The 25,064-nt window shown below is 39.9% G+C and overlaps 1 protein-coding gene across 1 annotated transcript; it reads right to left on the bottom strand.

Moving 5' to 3' along the window:
- Positions 1 to 589: 589 nt before the first annotated feature.
- LOC139118753 (uncharacterized) lies at positions 590 to 25,064 on the bottom strand. The gene is made up of 22 exons (XM_070682183.1): positions 24,828 to 25,064; positions 18,907 to 19,139; positions 18,488 to 18,626; positions 17,928 to 18,167; positions 17,330 to 17,383; positions 16,531 to 16,766; positions 15,808 to 15,946; positions 14,838 to 15,077; positions 12,866 to 12,919; positions 12,239 to 12,411; positions 11,680 to 11,811; positions 11,067 to 11,292; positions 10,038 to 10,210; positions 8,923 to 9,092; positions 8,596 to 8,705; positions 7,409 to 7,696; positions 6,640 to 6,808; positions 6,006 to 6,100; positions 5,384 to 5,535; positions 3,725 to 4,175; positions 3,180 to 3,337; positions 590 to 1,979 (listed from the first exon to the last, which is right to left on the bottom strand). Exons 1-22 carry the CDS (start codon positions 24,892 to 24,894, stop codon positions 1,665 to 1,667), a joined length of 4,014 nt encoding a protein of 1,337 aa, XP_070538284.1. The 5' UTR covers positions 24,895 to 25,064; the 3' UTR covers positions 590 to 1,664.

The raw sequence follows: 25,064 nt of genomic DNA on the forward strand, positions 1-25,064 counted from the left end.
TAAATTATTCATTTCATCACCATGATGACACTTAATGATCAGGTCGCCTGTGACAGAATTTAATATTAATTATTCATACAAGATATATCAAACTGGCCCCTCGCAAAGATAGATTGAAAGCATTCTGAAACTGCGTCTTGCTTTGATCCAATTTGATAACGACCAATATGTCTCGTTGTTGATCTCAGAAAAATTCCATGTGTATTTATCTATTCTGCCTCACATGTATCTTTTCAGTAAAACCGAAAACAAAAAAAAAAAGATTCTTAAAAATGAATCTATTTAAAGGCAAGTCCGGCTGTTGCTATGACTACATGTATTCTACCCTTGATGTCTTGTTGTCATAACCACAAAGCATTTGAAAGCAATGATTTAAGTGCGGTTCACTAAATTAGTATTATTTTTATACTCCATTCAATAGCGTTAATGTTAATGTGTTTCTTTCGAATTGAGTTCATTAAAATGTAAATTTTAATATGTGCGTATCTGAACTAATACACCGAATATATTGTCCAAGTACTGGTCAACTGTAGCAAAGTTCTAAAGAGGCGCTTAACAGTCAATCAATCAATCGAACAATACCACTTGATAGAATGTGGAAGATCATGAGCAATCAGGCAATTTAATCGAGTTGGCGTTGACCAAAAAATTGTTTCTATACATATATATCCCTTAAGAAGGGTGAACGCAACCACCCTTATAATGCACGGAGTTGAAAAATAGACTAGGCAGTTAGGCATTTCTTGGGTCGTGTAAACGTTCTTTCGACTGATTTGACGCAAAATGAAAGTCAATCACAATACAATGGAACTAAGATGAAGCTGGTATTTTTGTGTAGTGTATCCTTTAATTTGTGAATTATAGAAAAACACGTCTTCTCCGTTGACATTTATTTTGTACTCGCATTCGTCACTCACGAATACGAATTATGAATGTGGGACACGGAGAGCGCACTAATCGCAGTCGAGATAAACACTTTACATGCAGCTTCACAGCAGACGAGCCTGTCCATCGTGCGAATGGATTACCTTATAACATCTCTTCAATTGATAGTTTTTAAAAACACACTCAGTGCTATAAAATACCCTGTCCCTTGGCAGCTCTTGTAACTTTACATTTACAAATGAGGTTAATACAAGTGTCAGATCATTATTCACGCGTATAAACTGCAGACAAAAAAAAAACATTCTGTCCACATAAGTATTGCGAATATTCAAAAAATATGTGAAACTGAATGTGTCATATTGCAGTCGAATTTCAACTCATTGCTTATAATATTTACAAAATGTCCATGAATATCGTATAACTTCAGGTATATGCGGACCAAAAAAAAGGATCTAAATTCACCGATAATTTGTCATGGAGCTGACAACACGGTATTTAAATGTCTTCTTACTCTTTCTTTTCTGTCCTGATAAAAATCTTTCACATTGGCAGACATTATCCCGTACTCGAAACGGGTACTTCTTCAGGTATTCATAAAAATTACGTATTGCAATTACTGTACTGTACTGTACTGTACTTTACTCAAAAATCTGAATTGAATTTTTTCGCATAAATAGTAAACTTGATAACTGTATAATGTATTGTTGTGTAAAAATAATGGTGTAAATATGAACAAGTGAGGGTCAACAAGAAATACACAGAAAGACGGTAGGCGAGTTCTACGAAAACACAACACGAAATTTCTGGCCATTTCTTTCCCGATAGAGCGGCGTTCCGTTCGCATCACACAGCGTATCTGTTATAAGTCCCCGTGCCATAGTCTGGAGTTTGTTCGGTGCTGGGATCGTGTATGCATCGGTCAAGTGATACTGGTTTTGCGCCACGAATTCACAGTCCATGTTGTCCTTGTAGCAGCTTCTGTAGGCGTCGAGGGCGCTGTACTCGATCCGCTTACACGAGTTCTCGTTTGTCCGGTATTCTCGCAGCAAGGCATTCATGACGCAGCTTTGCACGAGGTTCATCCGACTACGGCCCTGGAAGGCAATAATGTCATAAAAGCTTTAATTGAGATAATTTGAATTGAGTAAATACACATTCAGACAAAGGAATATATTATGAACACGATTGGGATAATTGATCTTCCCTTTTTTTCAAATTTCTCAAAATGTCAGAAGCTCTGTAGCTGAATGATGCAATATCACAAATTACTCATAAAAACAAGTGTATAACGTAAAAATATAAAGCAGATGAGCTTACATTTGCAGAGTAAACCGACATTACTTTACTATCCAATTATCCAAAATTAGTTCCAATCGTGTTTATGGGTTTAAAGCTTTTCTCATGCATTTGCAGAGTTCAAGCAATAGGCGGCTCGAAAATGTAAAGAGACGAAAACTTTTGTTCCAACTTCCCCCGGAAACTGTCAATCATTATCTTTCAAAATCAAGGATAAAAATCGGGGTTACACCGTAAGATCTAATTCCAGACAAACAAAATATCTAACATTTGCCGGTATTTAAAATTCAATATTGCTGCTATCCCAGTGTTAACACTATGCGGAAAACAAAATGTTTGAGTTTCATGACAATAATATGGCAAAAACTTTTTTTTCACTCCAAGAGCTTCAAATGACCCCCACTGGGCAGTAGACCAGAAAAGTGTTGGAACGTTCGAATATCTGACCCCGAGGCGCAATTTTAACTTAGAAAAAAAACAAACGAGCGATCATTCAAATTAACCCACTGAGTGCTGCAATTTTTCCCACCAAAAATTAGTGTGGCATTTTACCGATTTTTTAGAATTTGTCTGTAACGCTTTTGATAATTGTTGACCAAATGACAGCACTTTCCATAGGCTACAGATTTCGATCATAATTTTGGAGAAAATCTTAAAAAAAATATTTGACCCGAAAAGAATGAGTTACATTTCATAAAGATAGCAAATATTGACTTTGGCGCTAAAAGTGATTAAAGTTGTTGAATCATTGATCATATCGAATGGTAACTGTCGTGGTAAAGCTTAAAGACGGTCGAATAAACTTGACCTACACTATAACGTGAACAAATACACATAGTCAGCAACTGTAGTTCATGGTTTTGAAGCTAAAATTATCTAAAACAGACAACACCAAACAGAAATCAGCCGAGTGACATACAGTTCGTTGACAGTGAAGAATGTACACGTATATACATTCATCAAAGACGTTACAGAAATGAAAATACATGTTTGCTTACGTTATATTTAAGGTAGTTTTTCACCCTGTTTTCGCCTTCGCACACTTTCTTGAAGGACAAGGCAAACCCGTCGGGTCCGCAGGGGTACCGTCTGTCAAAACAGGCGTAGAAGTCACAACTCCCTGACCGCGCCATCTCTTCGCAGGAGCTATCCAGTCCTGTGAACGAGGAAGTCAAAATTGTACGCCTTTCATTTCTCAGCATTATATTGACACTGATTATCTGCCGAGACTTTCCGCTGATGAAATGTTAAGGCTGATACCGTAGGATATTACAAGACTGCGTTGTTGATTCACATTTCGAGATGAACACTGTCTTATGAAAACCATATTTGGCCACAATGCATCCCAATGCGCTATGTCATACATTGCCTACAATATGGTAGCCCTTCAAATTTGAACGGGCATGTGGTTTACATCATCTCTATCTAAAATAACTTTGATGAAGACATTCAAAGGACAACTAAGGAATGACATCATTTAAAGTAGTCAATGTCAACTAGAACTAATGCGAAAACTGAGGATTGAGGAATGCCGGTTTCTTACCTGCTATGGGAGCTTTCAACGGAAACATATTATAAATTTGATTTCTGATGTCAGTCCTCATCGCGGTGAGCGATGCGTCCTCGGAATGGAATCCGTCCAAGTGAAACTGCCTCGTGACGTCATCAATCTGGTTCTCCAGGAGATAGAGCACGCTATCCTCTTTGCCAGTGTCTGTCTCAGTCACGATCTCGTCCACGCTGCTTTTAAAGGCCGCCATATTGTCTGATGACTTCAGAGTTTCGAACAAGTCGACGTTGTTACTCGAAGAAGCGGACGAGCGCGACGAGGAAGTGGAGACAGTTGTTTTCGTGTAGCATTCCTTCACCAGGTTCCTGCCGTAGTAGAAGGTCTCCTTGCACGTTGCGTCACTGAAAGTTACCGGCAGTTCTTTGTACTTCTGAACTATTCCCTTCGTCACACATTCCATTACTTTGCCAAAGGTCATCCCAAGCTACGGAGAGAATAGGTAGAAATGGTTCCTAAAGCCTTTGCTTACACTATGAAATATCTGTCCATGTACCTATTGAGTTCATTCCTAGTTCAATAAACTGCAAGAGCAAATGCACCGTAAAGTTGGATTTTCCTTGATTGTTCAATTCCCCATGACCCGCGTCATGTCTTTGATTGGGGGGGGGGGGTCCCAAGGTCGAGAGGAATGAACAGCTATTCTTTCTTCATGGCTAAAAGATTGTAAAAGTGTTAAAGCCCAATTAACTGTATAGTTTTTGTATTTAGCATACGACAGCAATATCATCCAATCTTTTGGGAGATGTTTTTGTTCCTGTTACCAAGCTATATTATCTTTTAAAATATTAGTATTCCAATCCTTAGTGCTGGATGTAGCTGATTAAATTCAGGAGCTTAGGTGTATATGTGCGGTGGCCTTATTTGAGTGCAACTCAAAAATTATTCAGTTGTTAAATATAAGTTGTGCTTTCATTGCTAATGCTTGAAAAAACGTTTTGTAGTGTTACTTTGGTAAACACTTTTACATAAGGTACATTTGATTTCAAATCATGGAATCGGAAAAAATGCAAATAGGTACAGCTAATGCGCCTTTAGCAAAGGAATTCTGTTGACTCAGACAGAGAAATGGTCGTACGGTATACTTCAAAACAGCCAGTCTCAGAAGGTGCATTTTCCTGAGACAATTCAAACCCCAGTAATTTTCTGTAAATCATGCAAGGTAAACCGGTATTCATCTTCCGTACTTCAATTTAACGTCACAATTCAATTTAACGGTGTAATTGAGCAAAATTGTTTGGAGTTATGCTTTTTCAAGAGACTTCGCGTTATTTTGAGTTGAAGATCAGCACGACATCGTTTTGCGATGGAGCGCTGTCTCCATTCTTCAAGGATCGACGGGAACCGAAACTACCAATTTGACCCGTTGACATGACTTATTAAAAACGCCAGTTTCTCAGTGTCGTTTTACATATTGACAACATAATACAAAGAGAGTCAAAAGCCAAGCGTCAGTAATGCTACATCGATCACTGATTTGGCAGTGGCATGGTTTCCTCCCACCACACGATATCATATTGCCACTGATTGCACACGTATTAAATAAGATGACATTCACTCTCTATTAATTATTTTCCAAACTTCGAGGAGGCTTTTTCTAAAATTTGGAGTCCATGTAAGAAAGCTTTTTCCTACCAGCGACGGATTTTCCCGCATTTTGCAGTATCTTTTCAGAGTCTTGCTGAGGTCGTATCGACTCCCTTCGTTGCAGACGTGGCGATGGTTGAAACAATCAAAGAATTCGCAGTCACCGCTGTTGGCTTTCGCCAGGCAGTCTGCATCAATGCCTACAAACAAACAGAGATTGTAAACACGCCTTCATTATACTTTACTTTTCCTCTGATATATTAAGTGACGAGTGAGCGCTGACACACCATTTACCCGTGTTTACCACAAATTTACTCAACATTCTCTGCACTCTAAAAGATTATATATTTCAACGCAATTACAATCAAATATGCATATTTCATACATAGCTCGGTACATTAGTGCCTTTGAACATGAGAATAGATTCCACACATTCTGCGAATACTGCAACTCGAATATTTCATCAGGGCGGGCAGTTTTGTTTGATTCATTAGTCTTTTATCCCCTTTTAAGTATATTACTTCTGCGTGTTCATATATCATTACGTAATTTTTGGGGGGTATTTGAAATTTGATTGAAGAGTCTGCAGCCATGTTCTCTTGGTTGCCTGCTTACCTACCGCTATTCAACTCTCAACATCAATTACAGGAAGTTCATTTTTGAAACCTACCTGTTCGAATGACCGACGCTTTGCCTGGTCCCCCGCACTGCTCATTTGAGTTTCCGTCGCACGAGTATGAACACTGGGACGAGGGAACGGTGTTACTGCAAGGAAAACGATTGAGCGGGAACAACAAAAATGTTATAGTTTACGATAAATCTGCCATGAAGGATAAGCAGAGATTGTTGGATAGCGTAGCACGGTGACAACTATTGAAGTTGCGAACGAATGTATAAACTTTGCCTTCACATCACCTTAGACGATTGCACCTCATTTTGCTTTTACTAATTCAGTGCTTTGGGCATGAATTTCATCCGCAAGTGGCTATCCACACGATCGCATAGACGTAATACACAAACTGAACCCTGCCTCAGCACTCTGAATCGTGTCCTTTTACTACCCTTGTACCTGACTGGGCGATCTTAATCAATTTTTATGCGAAATTTAACATCGTAACATAGCGGGTGCAACTCTTCCGTTTGTGTACGCAATTAAACGTGGGATTGCGCACAGAGGAGCAAACGATAACAACACAGAAGTCTGTCTATTAGCTGACGGAATGCGAGTGTCTGAAAATATTGGCACAACGAGTAACCCTTCAAGTTATTAAACTAGTTCGCTCCTAAATGACTTTACAGCTTACCTCTCTGATTGGTCGTTGCCGCATGCACACGTCTTAGCGTCGAGTAAGCCTGCATACTCGTATCCGTTGTAAGAACAGTACACGTAACAGTATTGCACGTGCATGTTGTTCAAAGTAATTTGATCATGAACGAGGTTGGATCCAGATTCTTGGACACAGCCAACATAACCTGTGAAGGAAAGAATTGAAATGAGTTTTTAATTCCCTTGATACTTTTTTAGTTCACTAGTAAGTTTGTTGTTATGTGTTTGTTTTTTGTTTGTTTGTTTGTTTGTTTGCTTTTTGTTTTTCCCAATGACATATATTGCATAAAATGCATTCGAGGAGTGCGACAAAGACTGGCTATGGTTGAAGGGTACGCATAGAGACAAACTTGAAACGAAGACAGTGAAGGCCCGACAGAGGCTTTGGGGTGTGTGTATCAATGAACAGAATATGCAATGACGGACGGACGGACGGACAGACAGACAGACAGACAGACAGACAGACAGACAGACAGGCAGACAGGCAGGCAGGCAGGCAGGCAGATAACAAACAGAACAGACATGCAGCAACAGACGGCTGACGGAAAGGCAAACGGATTATAAAAAACAGAGCAATGTAGAGAAATAAAGACGACATGAAAGAATTATTACAGAATAACAAAAGTGGGAACCAGTGCACCCATGGGTAGATAGACACATATGCTTACACACTGGCAGACGCACATGGATATAGATCATCTTTATTGATGTAGTATGCATGTTTATAATATTGTTCCGAAACTTACCTGTCTTGTAAACAGAATTTCTGAGGTTTCCACCGCAGAAGTAGCCCTTTGGAGCATCCGTACACCTGTGCGGGCATTCCGAAGCGTCACTAGCTCTGCCGTATTTGTCGTACGTAAAGCCGCACCAGCAGCTCTGCCTCGACGAAGTGAACTGGAGGCCGGCGTATGGATAGCCTCGTCCCCGGCAGTAAAATGAGCAGGAGTCAATTGTAATCTTCGTGAGGGATGTTGCCTGGTGTTCGAGGGCTCTGTCGAGGGAATTTTCGATGTAGCAACCCAGAGAATGTCCTACATGATGTTGGTTGGCAGAGAAAAGAGAAATTAGGTAAAGCGGCAAAGTAAAATGTAGGCTACACAAATGTAAGTAGTCTGGCAGAGACCCTGCGATTCGCGTTCTTCCCTGTTGGAACACGCGCGCGCCCTTCAGAGACGCGACGCGAATCCCAGGGTCTGGACGTTCTTGCAAGCGACCGGTCGGATTTCTGCCTGATCCGGGTACTTTATAGAACTCTACGCATCCGTCAATCAAAAACAAATGACAAGTACCATAGCCAAATAAAATGTAAAATGACAAATAAAAACATACCGCGTATATAGGTCTACTAGCTACTAGTATAATATTCACTAAGCCCAGTTAGATAGGTTTTTCTTTTGACGTCACTATCCTTATGAATATTCATATCCTTGCAAGAACTGACAGTCGCTGTGTCTGGCAGCGCGTTCTCACAGCTGCACAGCGTAGCCTTCGAATGCAGGCCCACCTCGGCGCGCACAAAACAAGGCACAGCGACTGTGGAGAGTCTAACATGTAAGTTGCGTACTAAATTTTTGCATCTAAACACTGGTCCCGTACAAAAAACACAACTACTACCCTTGATCAGGGTTTTGTACCAGGAATTCTTGGAAAGCGATATTGTCAGGTTGGAATTCATACAAAATCCCCATCCTTAAATTTCAATCCTCTGTCTTTGGACAACATCCCTTGCGAAGTGTAAACTTCTACCATTGTCAATCGCAAGAGATACTCAGTCATGAATACTAACCGTGGTTGTACAGTATCAGATAGATACATGTATCAGATCAGATAGGGTAATTTATGATTTGAGACAACTAAGTTTCTTTCTTTTTATTTAGACAATTCTTCATTTCTTGGATATTCAAGGTACACAATCATATTAAAGTCTTACCGCAGAAGGGGTAATCTCCGGTAGTTTCAAGATAATATAAGGTAGGAGTGCTCGGTTTGACGGCGTGGTATCCCATCCGTTGGCAGGGGATTGTTGAACAGCCAGAACATCTGTGTTGTGTAAATCAAAAAGTATTGTTACGATTTGTACGTCAAAATATAACAAATGGCGGGAACTTTTTGCGCCCAAAAGTCTAAAAATGTTTATCAGTGTTGGCAACTATGCTCTGCGTCCCATTATCGGTGGTTAGGGTTAAGTGTGTCGTTTGGGCCGGGAAGCAAAAACACACACCAACCGCCAGGAATTTGTAATCCTCTTGTGTCTCACCTTTTGTTTTGTAGTTCAAATCGACTGCTACACGTTTCTGCGATGAAACCACAGCGGCTGTTGATGCTGGCTGCAAATAGCAACGTTGCTCTGCTGTGATCACAGGGGAAGAAAGTACACCCTGGTTGCTCGTTGCCGCCATTGGGATAGAAATCAGCGTGGCCGAGGGCCTGTGGAGTTGACAGATTGGTTAATATATGATCCAAAGTTACATTTTGTTTCTGGTTATTTGTAAAGTGACAAGACGTCTGCAGTGTAACCAAGCTGACTGAACTAAAATGGTGTGTCTCTACTCCCTGGCTTTATCAATTCTTTTGAAAGTTGTTTGCTGGGTTTCTCTACTAAAAGTAGAATGGCCTCGGGGACAGATATGCGGACTGTCAATTTTTCAGAAATTCTTCGCTAGTATTTTGCTTGTCTACTGTGTATTCAATTCGAAGCTTATGGTATATATGAAGTTTTCACTGTCTTAGTTGTTTTTGTATTTTGTCTGTTTGTTTGTTTGTTTTAGGGAAAATCAAACATTTAATTCTCCCATAGAGTTTACGTAAGAACAGCGACAATTTTTAGTTTCAAACATCAATAACTCTTAGGTATTTGCTTCTCCAGTCAGGAAATTTTCATTGTGACCCTTGATTTTTTCATTTATGATTTTGAAAGAGTATGGTTGAAAGTTTCCTGTACGGAAATTTGAACAAAAGTTAGAACTTTAGGGTTCGAGGCGCATACAGTCACCTGTAATCTAAATATGCCCATATATGGTCAAAGGTATTGGTATTCAAAATGCACGTGTGAGGGCGCTGTTTTTGAAAAGTGGCCACCCGCTTAAAATCTGTGATTGGTTAGATTTTCTCCTTCCATGGTAACTGTGGCAAAATTGGAACAGGTGACAGTACACCTTTAGACCATCGAAGTATTTGTCTGTCTATTTATGTCTTGCGATCCCCGTCTATCCGTCGATTAGTGACCCTCTTTGATATCCATCAAGTAGGAGTTCACCGATTCGCACTATTTGCCAATTTGAAACTAAAATACACATAAACACACCAAATTCAAGGAAACTCGAACCTTTCTGAACGACAATAGCTCAATAAAACCCCCTGTTGTCAACATACCTGATAAACTCCAAGCTGCGGAAGTGTGCCACCGGTATGGTCGTCTTGCTCTCTCGCATCGGAGTGAATCACGTCAACGAAGACAGCGTCATTTCTGGACACGCAGTGCGGTCCTGGAGCTCTGCGCCTTTCTCCCGAAGTGACCAGAAAGTTTGGCCTCGCTGGGTCCAAGGCTGAAATGTACTTGTCAATGTTAGGTCATGCAATTCCAGGTTATTTTTCAATAGCACTAAATAATTTCACTCGATCGATCTGCAAATTGTTATTTCAAGAGGGCCCAGTCACCATCCCTTGTTTTATAAGGGGTCTCCATTTCAGTGCATGACCCCTGCCCTTTCTATGAGACCTAATCGGTTGTCTGTCTTTACCCCGCTTCCCAATGTGATATAATGTACAGTAATTTAATGCAAATAAGGGCTCGGTGATCTGATTGTTGGTGTACACACATAAATTGTTTTTGTTTTGAAAAATTCCAGTTGATTTGTCACTTTTTGAAGAAAAATTACCATTGACAGCTGGTTAACAGCAATTGGAAGTTTAATACAATGGCTGAAAATCCCGTGTCTGGGAATTTTTTCGTCCATCTTTTTGTTTCACACAATCAGCACTAGCCACACATTGCGACATAAAATGACAGAAAAAAATGTATGGCATGTCAGTAACTCGGGACAGTTTTGGGAGACCTTGCTAAACCTTTATCACTTATATTATGCTAGGAGTAAAACATTCGTGTACAAAACTTCTCTTGGGGACCAAAAAATTACAAAGAAACTTATCAGATTGAGAGATTGATCATTAAACATTGACCTCTGCAATTTTTAACAGATCTCTGTCTTCTCAAAAATATCACCTTCATGGCGGAAATGAAGGAATCTTTACTGGCCTTTCCATAGGTAAGTCTATTTAATATACACTGTACATGTAACCCAATGTAAGCCTAATTAATATTTCTCAATGTACGAAGGATATCACAGCATTTTAATGTGATGCTGATTTTTTTCCAATTATCTTTATCTTAATTTTCTTTACCTGTAACACGCATAGCTTTACAGGGAGCTCCATTACAACGCAAGTCCCGCTGCATCCACTTTCCCGCCATGCCACTAATCTGAGCACCAAGACTGTGTCCGATTAAGTGTACGTCGTTGAGGGCGCTGCTGCCGTGTTTGGATAAGACAAAGCCCAGAAGACGCCTGATCCGAGTTGCAACAATCCTAGTATTACTGGAAGCTTCGTCGTATTCCAGTAATTTGAGCTGGGTATTGAAAAGAGTAAGTATGATGCGATAACGTTACTTATATGTATATAAGTACAGAGTTTTGGCTGCAGAAAGTGCACTTGTCAAAGGTGTCTTCTCGGCGTCATGCTATTTGAACAAAGACACAACTGCAATATACGTATAGTACGTGTGGAAGATTTCCTGTACATGACGTTTGCTACGTTAACTCCATTGTGACGTAATGATTTAAAATTCTTAACAATATTTTATTAAGTGGCAACGTGTTCAGAATATATAATCTATGATATTGGAGATCCCGTGCTTTTACGAATCCAATCTTTGCCGAAAATCAAGAAAAATGGTGAATGCACCAGTGATATTACGTGCATAAAAATGTTCGAAGTGTGTTCTCCACAGACTTACATCAGTGTCAGGATTAGCGGCGTCTTCCCAATCAACCGCGATGACGTTGAAATCGCCTACTTTTAGGAGTTCGTCAGCTATCTTCAGTACCCAATCTGCTGAACCTCGGCTTTGGAAACCATGGGTGACAAACTGGTCAGAAAAAAGAGGATAAACTGACTCATGCCTTTGTACTACACAAGGGGTGCTAAATTAGTCTAAAATGTGAGCGCTGGTGAGTTGCTCAGTGCACTATATGTACGTACGTCCACGCCTCTCTTACAACCGGGCTACGTGGAACAAGCGAGATGTCACACGATCTGAAATTCAAACCAGCAGAGAACATACTCACAACCGTAATCGATCTCTGATCTACACTAGTGTGCCCTCAACGGTCGTATAATGAATAAACTTTTTGCAACTTGCATTCAAAATAACATAAAAATTATCAAAACTAAGGAAAAGGTTTGAACCAAGCTTTGGTACAAGCGATATTAGTCAGATCAATACATAGTATTACTTTGTTCAGCGTAAAGTCAGGGTTTGGGCTTTCCAACACAGACAGTGTTAATGTACTTACTTTGATTGGTTTGCCAGGCTGAAAGTCTGCATGCAAAGCCGTAGAAAACGCCATTTCCACGCCCTGCCTTCGGGAACGAGTGAAGAGTTGGAAACCGACTTGGATATTATCCTCCGGCAGTTCATCAAAGGAGTCGACGCAGTGTACGCCATCAGCGCCGTAGTCCCTACATGCTTCGTTTGAAATAAAACGGGAAAAAATGTTGTCGATGAATCGGTGTATTCTGTAGCTACTTTTTCATGTGTCACTGATACCGTAGATATGCAAAGACGAGAAGGACAGTCAAGTCTTTGCAAAAATACAGCCTAGTAACCAAGGCAATGAACTGTTAAAATAGTTATTCATGTGTATTGGGGAGGGGTGGACGATGGGATCATTTTGCAAAATATTGTACGGTGTGGCATTTTACAGTATGAACCTATAGAATGGTATGGTTTAGCATGGCATGGTAGGTATGGTATGGTATGGTATGGTGTGGCATGGCATGGTGAACTATGCTATGCTATGCTATGCTATGCTATGCTATGCTATGCTATGCTATGCTATGCTATGGCAGGGCATGGCAATTTAAAGAGTAGTTTGACATTGCTGGTATGTAACAATGAACTTACGTAACTTTCGACTTACCAGTAGGTGGTAGTTTTGGTTTCGTAGTTGGCGATGGAGGCCGTGACGTTGGGGCTGTGGAGGAAGTAAAAACAGTATAATAGAATATTTCAATGCGAGAAATTGTTTTATAATGCCGCTTTACGCGAGCGAGTTCTCGTTGATCTCGAAAACCGAGATGAGAACGGCAACTGTAAGCCCCGTGTTTAGGGGTGGACCATTTGATATCCTGGGGGAGGGGGGGCGCTTGGAAGATTGGTGGAGAGCCATTTTTTTTCCCACCTGCTTCACCATGAATTATTTTTTTTCTACAGGGCATATGCTGGCAACTTTTTTTTCACTTTCCTTCTTCGAGATATATTTTTTTACCAAATTTCGGTGCAATGTTTGTTTGCTTGGTTTTTCACACCCAGTAACAAGATGCTGTTCTATTGCACACAGACTATATTCAAGAAACTTAATAAAGATATGTAAATACATGTACATTTTTTATTCACTTTACAAAAATATCAGTTTATAGATCTTTATATATTTATACCATGGGTAATACACTGAAAATACAAATCAAACAACCTGATTACTGAGTTCTACATTAAGCATTAACAAACTTACAGTGAAAACTTTTCTGAGAACATCACTGGTGTCATCAGAAGAGATGATGGTGTCCTACATATATTTGTAAAATCATGTACATTTATGGCATTTACTTGTGCTTGAAGAAAATATGTCATTGTCTGACAAGTGTCCTGGTTGGGTGATATTAGCAAGTTGAACAGTCCCCTTGACTGACTGAGTCCACTTGACCAGTTCATGGCAGGCTGTCTCTCTTCTTGTGGTATTTTGACAAAATCCATACATTCAGATTTACACATTTCTGGAAAACACTGGTGAGCAATTTCAATTTCAGCATACTTCCTCTAATCAGAAGGTCATGTATACTGTACAATTGTTCATATTCAGTGATTTAGAATATAAAGGAGATGACTGAGAGAAAAGCCGTCTGAAATAGTGTGAAAATCTTCCTCAATGAGACCACTTCCAGGATTTTGTTTTTCAGTCAAACCATCATATTTAAACCACTGGTCCTTCAGTGCTGTCACTAAGAGTGATGATCTCTCTGAAGAAGAGATGATTGCAAAAGAAATATTGAATGACATTGTTGACACTATAGTTGAAAAGGAACAATGATTGTGTGACTTCATACAAAATACTGATGATTGAACTTTTCCATATGACATATTGCTCCCTGGCTGACCAGATGTCTGCTGAACTCAATCAGTATGAGAACTTGTATGTACTATTACCAATTCAAACCAAAAGTGTCCTTGAGACTTTATTAAAGTTTTGGTGTTTTGCTTTATTTTTTGACAAATATTTATTGGTTTTGTTCCAGACGAGTTCTTGTTTTCAGTTGCTGAAAGCTACAGTGATAGTAGCTGTAACTTTTGACAATTTTTCAGTGTTTTTGTTTGTGTATTTATTTCAGTTCCTCGTTTAATAATTCTAAGTTATTGTTCCTCAAGCTTGAAATGGTTTATGCTTTATAAAACTCCAGAGCTACTGCTTGATTTTTATTGATGCTGCAGTGTGCATCGAACAATTGCCAAGATTTTTTTTCCGAGTTGCAATGGTCCATAATTGTTTTTCCATCAGCCACTTAAAGCCAGATTTTTTTTTCGAGCAACTCCACCTGGCATCTTTTTTTCCCCCCAATCTTCCAAGCCCCCCCCCCCCAGGATATCAAATGGTCCACCCCTTACATGAAAATAAATATATTCGGAGTCGACATTGACACATAGATCATGATGCTACTTTTTTCAATGAGCTAGGTGCGCTCCAAGCGTTTACATGCTATTCTCATCTTGGTTCTCGAGATCAGCGAGACGCGCGGAAAGCATTATCACGTAAACGAGAAGTGAAATCTCGTGGTTTTGACGAAATAGAAAAAAGAAAACAGGCCTTTCAGTGAAATTCATGTAATGTTTACTCTTACCTTGACATGTCGTGATTTCGCCGGAGTCTTCTTCGAGCAATTTTGCTTCTTTGCCGCGACGCGTAGGGTACGAGTCCCCGAAGTTTTTCAGCTCTGCAATGGCGTCGGACCACTGCTGGTTGGTGACGAAACCCCAAAACCTCGGGAATCTGGAGGGGCTGCCATATTGGAAATAGACAGACGCTGTAACTGTCCTCTGGGCAATGGTCAGACCGCGGAACTTTTTGAGGTAGCTGTTTCCTGTAAATGAGATAAGAGTGTTAGTATCAGTTAGAACTTACTCATGGGTTCCAGGACCTTGTTTTAGACAGGGGCCTTCAACGAAATTCTGTTTCAAGGAAGTTAGTTGCTCCATTAAGAAATCATGATTATGTCGCGATTACTTTTGGTTCATCGTGTTATAAACGACATATATCATCTATTTAAATCTTTTTGGTTTGACTTTGACATTAATATTTAAATTGAAATTAATATTTAATTTTTATAATGTTCACTGTCGACCTCATGGCATGAATCTTTTCGGTTAATCATAAAGTGATTTTTGTGTCGATGGTGGGAATCTGGTCTGCATGGATGCACTCAATATCGTTGGAGAAATCATCACTTAAGACGAATATTACAGTCGCGCGGGAAATACTTGAGAGAACTTTAAAAATAGAACGCGGAGGTGATTCGCCTTCCATGTCAAAATTATGTCTTTCAAAGAATCAACAATAATTTAGGAAAGCTATAAGTTTGCCCTACTGACCAAATTACAGCGTGGGGGAGAAAATCTGAGCTGTAAGTGTCAGGTTTCATCGGCACATAGCCTAGAACTAAGCGTCTACATTTATAAAACGAATTTAATCTCGCAATATGCGCAACTCTCGTGCAGGAAGTATAAGCATGCGTTAGATTTAGTTTCGACGTGACAACTGTTGTTACTTGGTATGGGCCAAATTTTGATGGAAGAAGGCACGACATTTCTCACCTAGCGTCGCCACCTCGGCGTCGTACTTTTCAGCTACATCACAGATTTCGCTGTCCATGACTCGATTGCTGAGATCTTGTGCCTCGCTTTCGCTGAGCGTGAGTGGAGTCTGTTGGAGTTTCTGCACTGCAATGTTACCCTGGTGACACGAATGTCAAAAAAGTGGACAATTTATTCATTAAATCCAACATGCTCATAAAGCACTACAGTAACAAATTGAACTTATTTAGCTGTTAGCCAGCTTTTAACGGGACAGAATTTCTGGGATATTCCGTTTAATTCAATTGCACAGCTTAAAGAACACAATTTGACACGAGATGAGAAAGGGATCGCTAGCGTTTCATTTATTAAGAGTACATAACCAAATATGATAGAGTTAGTTCAAGTTCAAGTTATGAGCGCTACACTGAGATTCCCTGTCGACCCTCTGGAAAAGCCTGTGCGCCAGAAAGGGTAAAATTCTTTATATGCCGTTTGAATCAATCCTAAAACCCGTAACATGGTTCCATTCATTACGTATGTTTTCCTGATACCGTTATTTAACCTTGATCGTGGTAAGCAAGACATTGAAGTCACCATTTCACACGTCGTATCCAGTTCCCTTCCTCGAAACGTTCAGTGAAGCTATTTGGATGCATCGTCAAACGTAAGAAGAAAGGGGCCTTTGCTGGGTAGTTTAATATATACTTTACCCGGAAAGCTGAAGTATATATCGATACAAACCTTTAAACCAAAGTATGGTTGAAGTCTGGTAATCATGTCTTCCGAAACGCCCATGTCTCGGAAGTACGCGGCATTTTTAGTTCCTAGATCGATGCCGTTGCCAATGGTTACTCCGCTGTGCCCCAGAGGGACCCCATTATCATCTGTTGGCACGTAGCCGTCTTTTCGGAAACCTTCAAGTTCCCGGATGAAGTCTTTGTTGACAGTGCAGTCCCAAGACTGACATATTGATCCACCTGAAAGAAACAACGACAAAAATTGTGCAAGCTTTATTTCCGTTCCTAAAAAGCTTGACTTGCACTATTCCAGTTAGACTGTTCGATGCTCCGTACAAAGTTGGAAGTGCTTTGGTAGCTTTCATTTCTCTGTTCATTTAGCCGCTTGGTTTTTGTCATTTCACTTTAAATATAATCATTTAATTATAATATAGACGTTAGTGTCTAATATCTCCGTGTTTTCTGGCGGAAAAATTATGAATTATACTGTTCTCTTGCCAAAATATTCTTACATAATATAGTTTTCCGGAGTTGAATTAGAAATTTTGCCTTCAGATTAAAGTATTGGCCCGGTCGCCATTTTAATCTTTACAACTTCAAGTTCTTATCTCCACAATAAACATGGCAAGGTTACTCCACTATTGAGGAAATGATTGAAAGTATTAAAATTGAACTTGAACTTTAACAAACGTTGCAAACTGTGACCCTTGATCTCCTTTTCACGATACAAAAATATAAGTCTGACAAAGCGACCTTTGAACTTTGTCACTTTTGGATCATGATGTGTTGAAGTTGACTCTTACCCGATGAAGGTAGTTGACTCTCTCTGGTAGGCAATGACGGCAGCGATGTTGCAGCTAAATAGAAATTTTAAGAAATAAATAGTTGTCAGTCACTTTCCTGAAATTTGTCACGCATCATTTCAATAGTTATATGAATTTTAAAAAGTACGTTTTCATTATATATCGAGGTAACATGGCCAGCTTGGCATTGGATGGTGCAATTATTCACGAACTGAAGTTTCAGAATGAGTTCAATAATAGGTTGCATTTTCCTCTGAATTCTCACGATAAACATTGCAACAAATGTTCCATACACTTCTCTCCACCATTCATAGCGTGCTTCAATCTATACATGTATCATCTGTAAACGTTTGGCAACTGCACGTAGACGAATGAGGTGTCCATTGTGAAGCTCAGAATGAGTTTCCTCTCTCTCTCTCTCTCTCTCTCTCTCTCTCTCTCTCTCTCTCTCTCCTCGCAGCGATTTAAGCATACGTGTTTGTAGCCTATTAGTATTGTTATTTGAATCATTGATTGTGACCCACTGATGGAAATTAGTTGTCAGTTTGATGGGCCTTTTTGAAATCTTGTAACGGCTTGTTTTGTAACTAATAGATACCTTGACACTTGCTCGTTTCACCGGAGTCCTCTTCAAGCAACTTGGCTTCTTTGCCTCGGCGCGTTGGGTAAGCGTCTCCGAAATCTTTCAATTCTGCAATAGCGTCGGGCCACCTTTGGTTGGTGACGTGGCCCCAGAAGGTGGGGAACCTGGTTGGGCTGCCATATTGGAAATAGACTGATGCTGTCACGGTTCGCTGGGCGATGGTCAGACTGCGAAAGTTTTTCAAGGCGGCGTTTCCTGAAAGAAAGTTGCGACGTAAAACTGTATTTGAAGCAGTGAAGTTCCCAATTCCACGTCAAATTTCAGCAAAAAAAATATTCAGATCAATTTTTGATTCTGTTAGTAGTACATATTAGGTGTTATATCGAGACAACTTGTCTTATCAAACAACGATCCATCTTTCATATCTTTTCAATACCCACTGTTTTCTCTTGATACTTTTTCCGTGTTCGGAGCCGTTGACAAGCTTATTGAATTCTATCACTTTTTCAGTGTCTTCGATTTATTACTGATTACATAATTGTGCTATCTTAAAAAGTTATTTTGTTATTTCTTACCTAATGTGGCCACCTTTGCGTCGTACAGCTCTGCAACGTCACATGTTTCGCTGTCCATGACGCGATTACTTAAGTCTGTTGCCTCCGACTCCGTCAGAGAGAGTGCATTTTCGTTGAGCTTCTGAACAGCGCTATTGCCCTGGAAATTAATCATGTCATTTGGGACGTCAGAATCGTTCTAATAAGTTATTCAAATGTTGTTTTTGTGCCACGAAATTTTCTAAATATTTCATCTAGACTATATGTTCAGTAGCATAAAAACCAATTGTACGCTCAGCTTGCGTGACTAGTGGCAAAATGGCGTCTCTTTGAAGTGTCGTCATCTGACAACAAGGAGAAGACCCCGAAAATGGCACAGAATTTCCGTACAAGTTCAAGGGAAAAATCCAATGATGATTTATCAAATTATATTTTCCTACCTGTAAACCAAAGTACGGCTGAAGTTTTGTAATCAGCTCTTCCGAAACGCCCATGTTTCGGAAGTAAGCAGAATTTTTAGTTCCTAGATCGATTCCGTTGCCAATGGTTACGCCGCTGTGCCCCAGAGGGACCCCATTATCATCTGTTGGCACGTAGCCATCTTTTCGGAAACCCTCAAGTTCCCGGATGAAGTCTTTGTTTACGGTGCAGTCCCATGACTGACATACCGAACCTGAAAATACAACACATTATTAGTCGGACAAATTTAACCTTCTAGGTTCACTATTTTCATTTTATATCCACATTGTATAATACAGCATGCACTTACACCTGTACATGTTTATTTCATACAGAAAGGAAAGTAAATAGATAATAAATAAACATTTGAGCAAATAAATAAATAAACAAACAAATAAAATCAAACCTAAAGATCGAAATAACACATAGCATAACAGAGGGAAGACCAGAATAAAAAGCATGAAAAATGGGATGGAGTATTCTAAAGTGAGTATATGAAATATCGGTCTGTACAAAATATTGACATATATGGGTGACTCGCGGAGTCGAAGGACTACAACTTACACACACCATTTTCGCCAAAGCGCTAACACTTTCTGCACTTTCTTGTCGCAGAAATGGTTTTGAGACACCCCATACATATCTGAAACATCAAAAGCCCTGTAACTGAGAGACAAGCGATAGCTACAGTTGAAGACAGGTGCAGCCAACGAACAATGCACTTTTAAAGGGGTCCTTACTATGATAAGATATATTGTGTATGACAAGCAATGTGAACTGACTAATTTTAAGTCAAGAGGGTAATTAATTAGCTGTTCATAATTTGCCCTCCCACTAAAAATTTTTCGACCTACCCTCCCGCACTCAAACTTCATTTTTACCCACTCCCCACTTGTTTTTGCCTGTTTCCCCTCCCCACTGTAAAGTTTTGAAGCTCCCCTGCCCTGTGGCGAAAAAAACTTGCCGATTTCCCCTGCCCTTGAAAAAATTTCCCTCGAAATTGTGTGACTCCTTTTCCCTGCAGACATAAAAAGTTATAAGTACTTGCCCTGTGTCTCCACCCCCGGAAACACAATGGCTCAACTTCCCCCGACCCCTTTTTAAAAGTAGCTTCCCCTCTCCTAGTTTTTCGCCAAGCCCTGTCCCCAGGACAATCAACCGATATCTGCCCTGCCCAACAAAAAAAAACTGAAATTTGCTCCCCTGTCACTTAAAAACATGTCCCCTGCCCGAGCAAATATAAAATTTCCCCTGCCCTCAAAAGTTGCTTCTGGAACAGCTTTTTCGATGAATAGCTCCGTTGGCTGCGCCTGTTGAAGATGCATTTGGTGAGCGTTGTTTAATGTTTCAAGGTCGCTTGTAGACATGGTTCAAGTCTGTAATTTGTGAACGTGCGAGTTGGGGTGAATGCGATGATTTGTGTTCTGTTTTCATATGAAACGTGTTAGTGGGATGAACTCGATGAGTTGGATGAACGCGATACAGGGGAGTTTCACCCGGAAAGTGTACCCGGAATTCGAAGGTGAATCCGGCAGAACTCATTACTGCGCAGACTCACAGATGACGCGTTCGATCGCTAGGAAAACCAGACCTGTTTTTTTTTTTTTTTATTTGATTTATTTAGCACTTATAAAATAACCATACAGTACAAACAATAAAAAAGATAAAGACAGAAGTGCTGGGATAACACAGAAAAGTTAAAAACTTATTTCCACTGTGGTCCCACGAAAAATAAAATCACAAGCAAATCGGCACGACAACAATTAATAAAAAACAAAATCATTTTGCTCACGTTGATTCATTGCTTCATAAAAATACTCCTTTAACTTTCTTTTAAACAGAGAATTTGAAGTAATACTCTGTATATTTCTTGGAACTTTGTTCCATTCAACACTAGCTGTATATACAAAACTATTCTGATAAAACCGAGCCCCATCTTGAATAAAAATAGAATAGGGTCCGGATCTCGTTCTATGGACATGACTGTTAAAACAAAATTATCAGACAAATATTTCGGTGCTAATCCTAATGTAACTCTATGAACATGATTGAGTTTTATATATGCGACTCTGTGGCTAACAGGTAGCCATCCCATTTGTTTGAAGTGAACCGATTCAAGGTGTGCTCTTGCTGACATACCAAGGACAAACCGTATAACTTTATTTTGGGAAGTTTGAAGTTTTTGTTTGCTTTTTTAGATTCAAGGCACTATACCAGTAAGAGCTTGCATAATCAAAATGGCATTGTATCAAACAGTTAGCCAACAGTTTTCTCGTATGAAAATCTAAAAATTTCTTATTACGATATAAAAACTTGAGACGAGAACATGTCTTTTTAATAACTTAGATGCAACTGTTTCACCAGACAAGGATTGATCCAAGTCAGTACCAGATATTGCACACACTGTTTTGCAGCGATGTTGACATCCCCACACAGAACCTGCATTTCCGAACACTGTTTTAATTTTCGACTAGAACCAAACAGGATTGATTCTGTTTTACCGACATGAAGAGACAATTTATTATCAATCAGCCATTCATTGAGATAACCCAATTCCTTACCAAGTTTTGTTTGAATATGTTCAACATCTCTGCCAGACATAAGAAGAGCTGAATCATCAGCATATAAGAGCAGTTTGCATGACACTGCCGATTGCATATCGTTTACATATATTGAAAAAAGTAAAGGCCCCAGTATAGAGCCTTGCAGTACTCCACAATCAACTGAGTTATTATTAGAAAGAGTACCGTTCACGTTCACGGCCTGAGTTCTACCAGACAGATATGACTTGAACCACCGTACTGACTCTTTATTCGTGCCATATGCATCAAGCTATTCCACAGTATTGCATGGTCAACCGTATCAACCGTGGGCTGCCAAATTTCAAAAAGATGTGAATGAAAAAGAAGAGAAACAAGATAAACTCTTGCAAATTATTTCATTTTTGAAAATTCACCAGCTTGAACCAAGTCTAGGTCGCTTGTGAACCAAAGTCATACACTTTATCAATATGTACAGGGGCCGTCTACTGAGCATACCGATGCCTTTACAGGTTTACCGGTTCATTTCAAAGTAAACATTTTCTCTTCTCCGTCGAAAAATTACTATCAATCTATTTACTATTTGATGACGTCTGCAATCATGAGTGGCGTATATTCACCTGCGTACAGCAAGGACACACACGTCAGCTACGTCATAAAAGTCAAACCGCAGCGACTGTTTACCACTTCAAATGGAGACGACCTCGGACAGCGGAATTTAAGTAATCACATTTGAATATCATCTCGACGACGGGAAAATACCATTGACACACCTATATTGACTGATTGGCCGCCGTGTGTACGGCCGTCAAATTGTGCATACCCACACATGCACCGCAGGAGGTCAGGTATAAACCGAGCGTGACGTCACGTAGCACAACTTTCCGTGCTCTCACAGAATGCGCAGACCAGCTCGTTAATCCTCGGCACTTTCTGCATCCCGAGTGTTGTAAGGATTTACAACTCACAAATTACAGGATTAAGTTCATAACTAAAGCTGAAGTTATGATTAAGTTCTTACAAGTTAATATGAGTCACTGACCAAATTCTGGAAGTGAACGCATAAGTGGAACTTCTCTGTTCGGGAGGGTCGCTTGATTACTAATCAATTCACCCGAATCCAATGACAGGAAATTCAGATAAGCGGTGCACCTGCCAACTTACAAACTCACACAATACGTCACCACCCCGACTAAAGTCAAAACGCGCACCATTAGCACTATTGGACTACAGTTGATCTGTTGGATATATTGAAAAACTGAAAAAGAACTATTGCTCTACATATTGTTTAAGTTGCATGTTTCCTTTTAATATATAAGTTCACTTTTTCTATTGCTTTTAGTTGATTCCGTATGTATTGTTAGTTGTAGAGGCGGTGAATATCCACCTTTACTTGTTCTTTGTTTATCTCGTCTAGCAGTAGACGGCGTTGTACGCCATCTATAGGTCTGATTTAATCAGACTGTGTACTTTTATGAGCACAGTTCACAACCGAGTCACTTGAATTGACTTTTATGATCTGCTATCGATAAGACGTACGTGCGTCACACGATGTTATTTATTTAGTTTTATTCCCTTTCTTTCATTGCACTCCAGTTTTCCTCTCCAGTTCCGCGTATATGGTCCAGAAAACCATGGAGGTAGGGAAGAGCATGGGAAAAATTAACGGAAAACAGCATACTCGGAGCCCGTAACTCGCGTTGACCACTGGCAATTTTGAAATTTGCTGAGCTACACTGAACTCGCTGTGTCGGCTCCAGCTTCCTGCGCAGACTCCGGGTATGCTGTAACCGAAGCTGAAAACGTTTAAATCGAACTTAAGCTCACTGTGACATATAAAAGAAGAGCTACCAAAAGCAATTGAAAACGATTTTATTCGTAGATTACTTTTTTCATTTTCAATTTATTGACTCACATTGAGGTAGATTACGTCTTCGGAGGCGGAATGTCTCATTGACTTTCCTGATCTAGCACTTGTTGGGCTCATTCTGAAGACCTTCGAGTAAACTTTTCACGGTCTTAGTGTTATGAAAATCGAAAATTTATTTCCCATAGCGTTATCACAGGGTGATGGCAGCCATTTTGAATTTCAAACATACGTTAATGTTGGATATATATTTTTCTTTTATATAATATATATAATATATATATATATATATATATATATATATATATATATATATATATATATATATTATTTCACATGTACACCCGATTTTATTCTTGATTTTGGAGAAAATGATTTTAAGTTTCTCTGAGGCAAGTTTGAGCAAAAGTTAAAGCATTTCAGTTTCGAGACGCATTACTGCTCAAGTGCAGCGAAACCATGAGCCGCAAGCTGAGTTTTTAAATGTTGGTTTGTAATGGTTCGTTTTCAGGAATGCAACTTAGGCGTCTGATTTTTCTTCGGTTCGGTGGTTCTGATTGGTTGTGACTGGATACAAAATGCGTCACACAATATTTCCTATTTACTCGTTTTGCACCACACTGAGTTTCTTTTTTTGGCTCCGAGTGCGTGTACGGTTCCGTTCGTCAACGTGTACTCACGAAGACAAGTACAAGTTGGGTGTAAATATATGCAGAGCTCTATTCAAAACTTGACCCCCACCTCGCCGTGACCGTGTTGAAATTTGACGCCCTTGACCTTTCAGTGTCAGTGCACCGACGTGTTCGATGCCGCACCGGCGGTGACGCGGTCCACTGTGTAAATAAACAACAATGTCCTCAAATAAAATACGGCGTTCACAGGGATCGACTGTTGAATTTAATACGTCAATACAACTTTTTGTTAGAACAATCGTGATATACTTAAAATACATATCATCACGCCCAGTACGGGTATCTATTTCATATGTTATACGCCTGTATACGAACTAACAAACAGTAGGTATAAAGCCGATGCTGGAGCAGCAGACGACAGCCCAATTTCTTCCACTTTCTTCGGCTCGTGTCCGCACAAACTGTACACTCCTGACTAGTGAGTGTATATACAAAATCATTATATTCTATTGATCCACGCAGACAGTATGGTTCCTTTCGCCCTTGACGATCAACAAAGGCATTAATTTTGAGATTTATTTCCGGGTTGCGATTATCATATGATGGTCCCTATTTCTTACTCCAAGTTAGGGCCTATTGGTGGAAAGTACTCCGTGACATTGACGTTGAATATATGAGTCCGACAAGAATACGATTTAGAATACGCTGATAAATAGCTGTACCATTGAAATTGGGTTTTTGGAGGAATGGAACAGCGGGTAGGACGACCAGTGCTACGTTTCACAAATTATCCCTTGTGACTGGCCCCTTAAGAAGTTCACGAAACCCTTTGTGTGTCGGTCAATGGCGTTGAAGACACTTACCTTCACTGAACCTAACGTAGGTAATGACAAATAGGGCAGTGGGTATACTTAGAGCAAAGTACTTCATGTCTAGTTACGGTGTAAATCTTCACTGTTGTAGGGATGGTGCTGGAGATATCCAAGTTACATCACGATGTGAGCATTGCTGAACTTTCAATGATCCCTTCCTGTCTAAGTGTCGTAACTTCGCGGAATTGAAAAACGCGGAAGTACTGGGTGACTGACCTTTCTACGTTT

This window comes from Ptychodera flava, chromosome 19, assembly GCF_041260155.1.
Source record: "Ptychodera flava strain L36383 chromosome 19, AS_Pfla_20210202, whole genome shotgun sequence".
In the NCBI taxonomy this organism is placed as follows: Eukaryota; Metazoa; Hemichordata; class Enteropneusta; family Ptychoderidae; genus Ptychodera; species Ptychodera flava.

Coding starts and splice junctions, on each gene's coding strand:
- LOC139118753 (XM_070682183.1), bottom strand. CDS start 24,894: ATGAAGTACTTTGCTCTAAGTATACCCACTGCCCTATTTGTCATTACC. Junction 11,812..12,238: donor AGCCTGGCAAACCAATCAAA/GTAAGTACATTA, acceptor TTTTCTGACCAG/TTTGTCACCCATGGTTTCCA. Junction 7,697..8,595: donor CGGAGATTACCCCTTCTGCG/GTAAGACTTTAA, acceptor AACATCATGTAG/GACATTCTCTGGGTTGCTAC.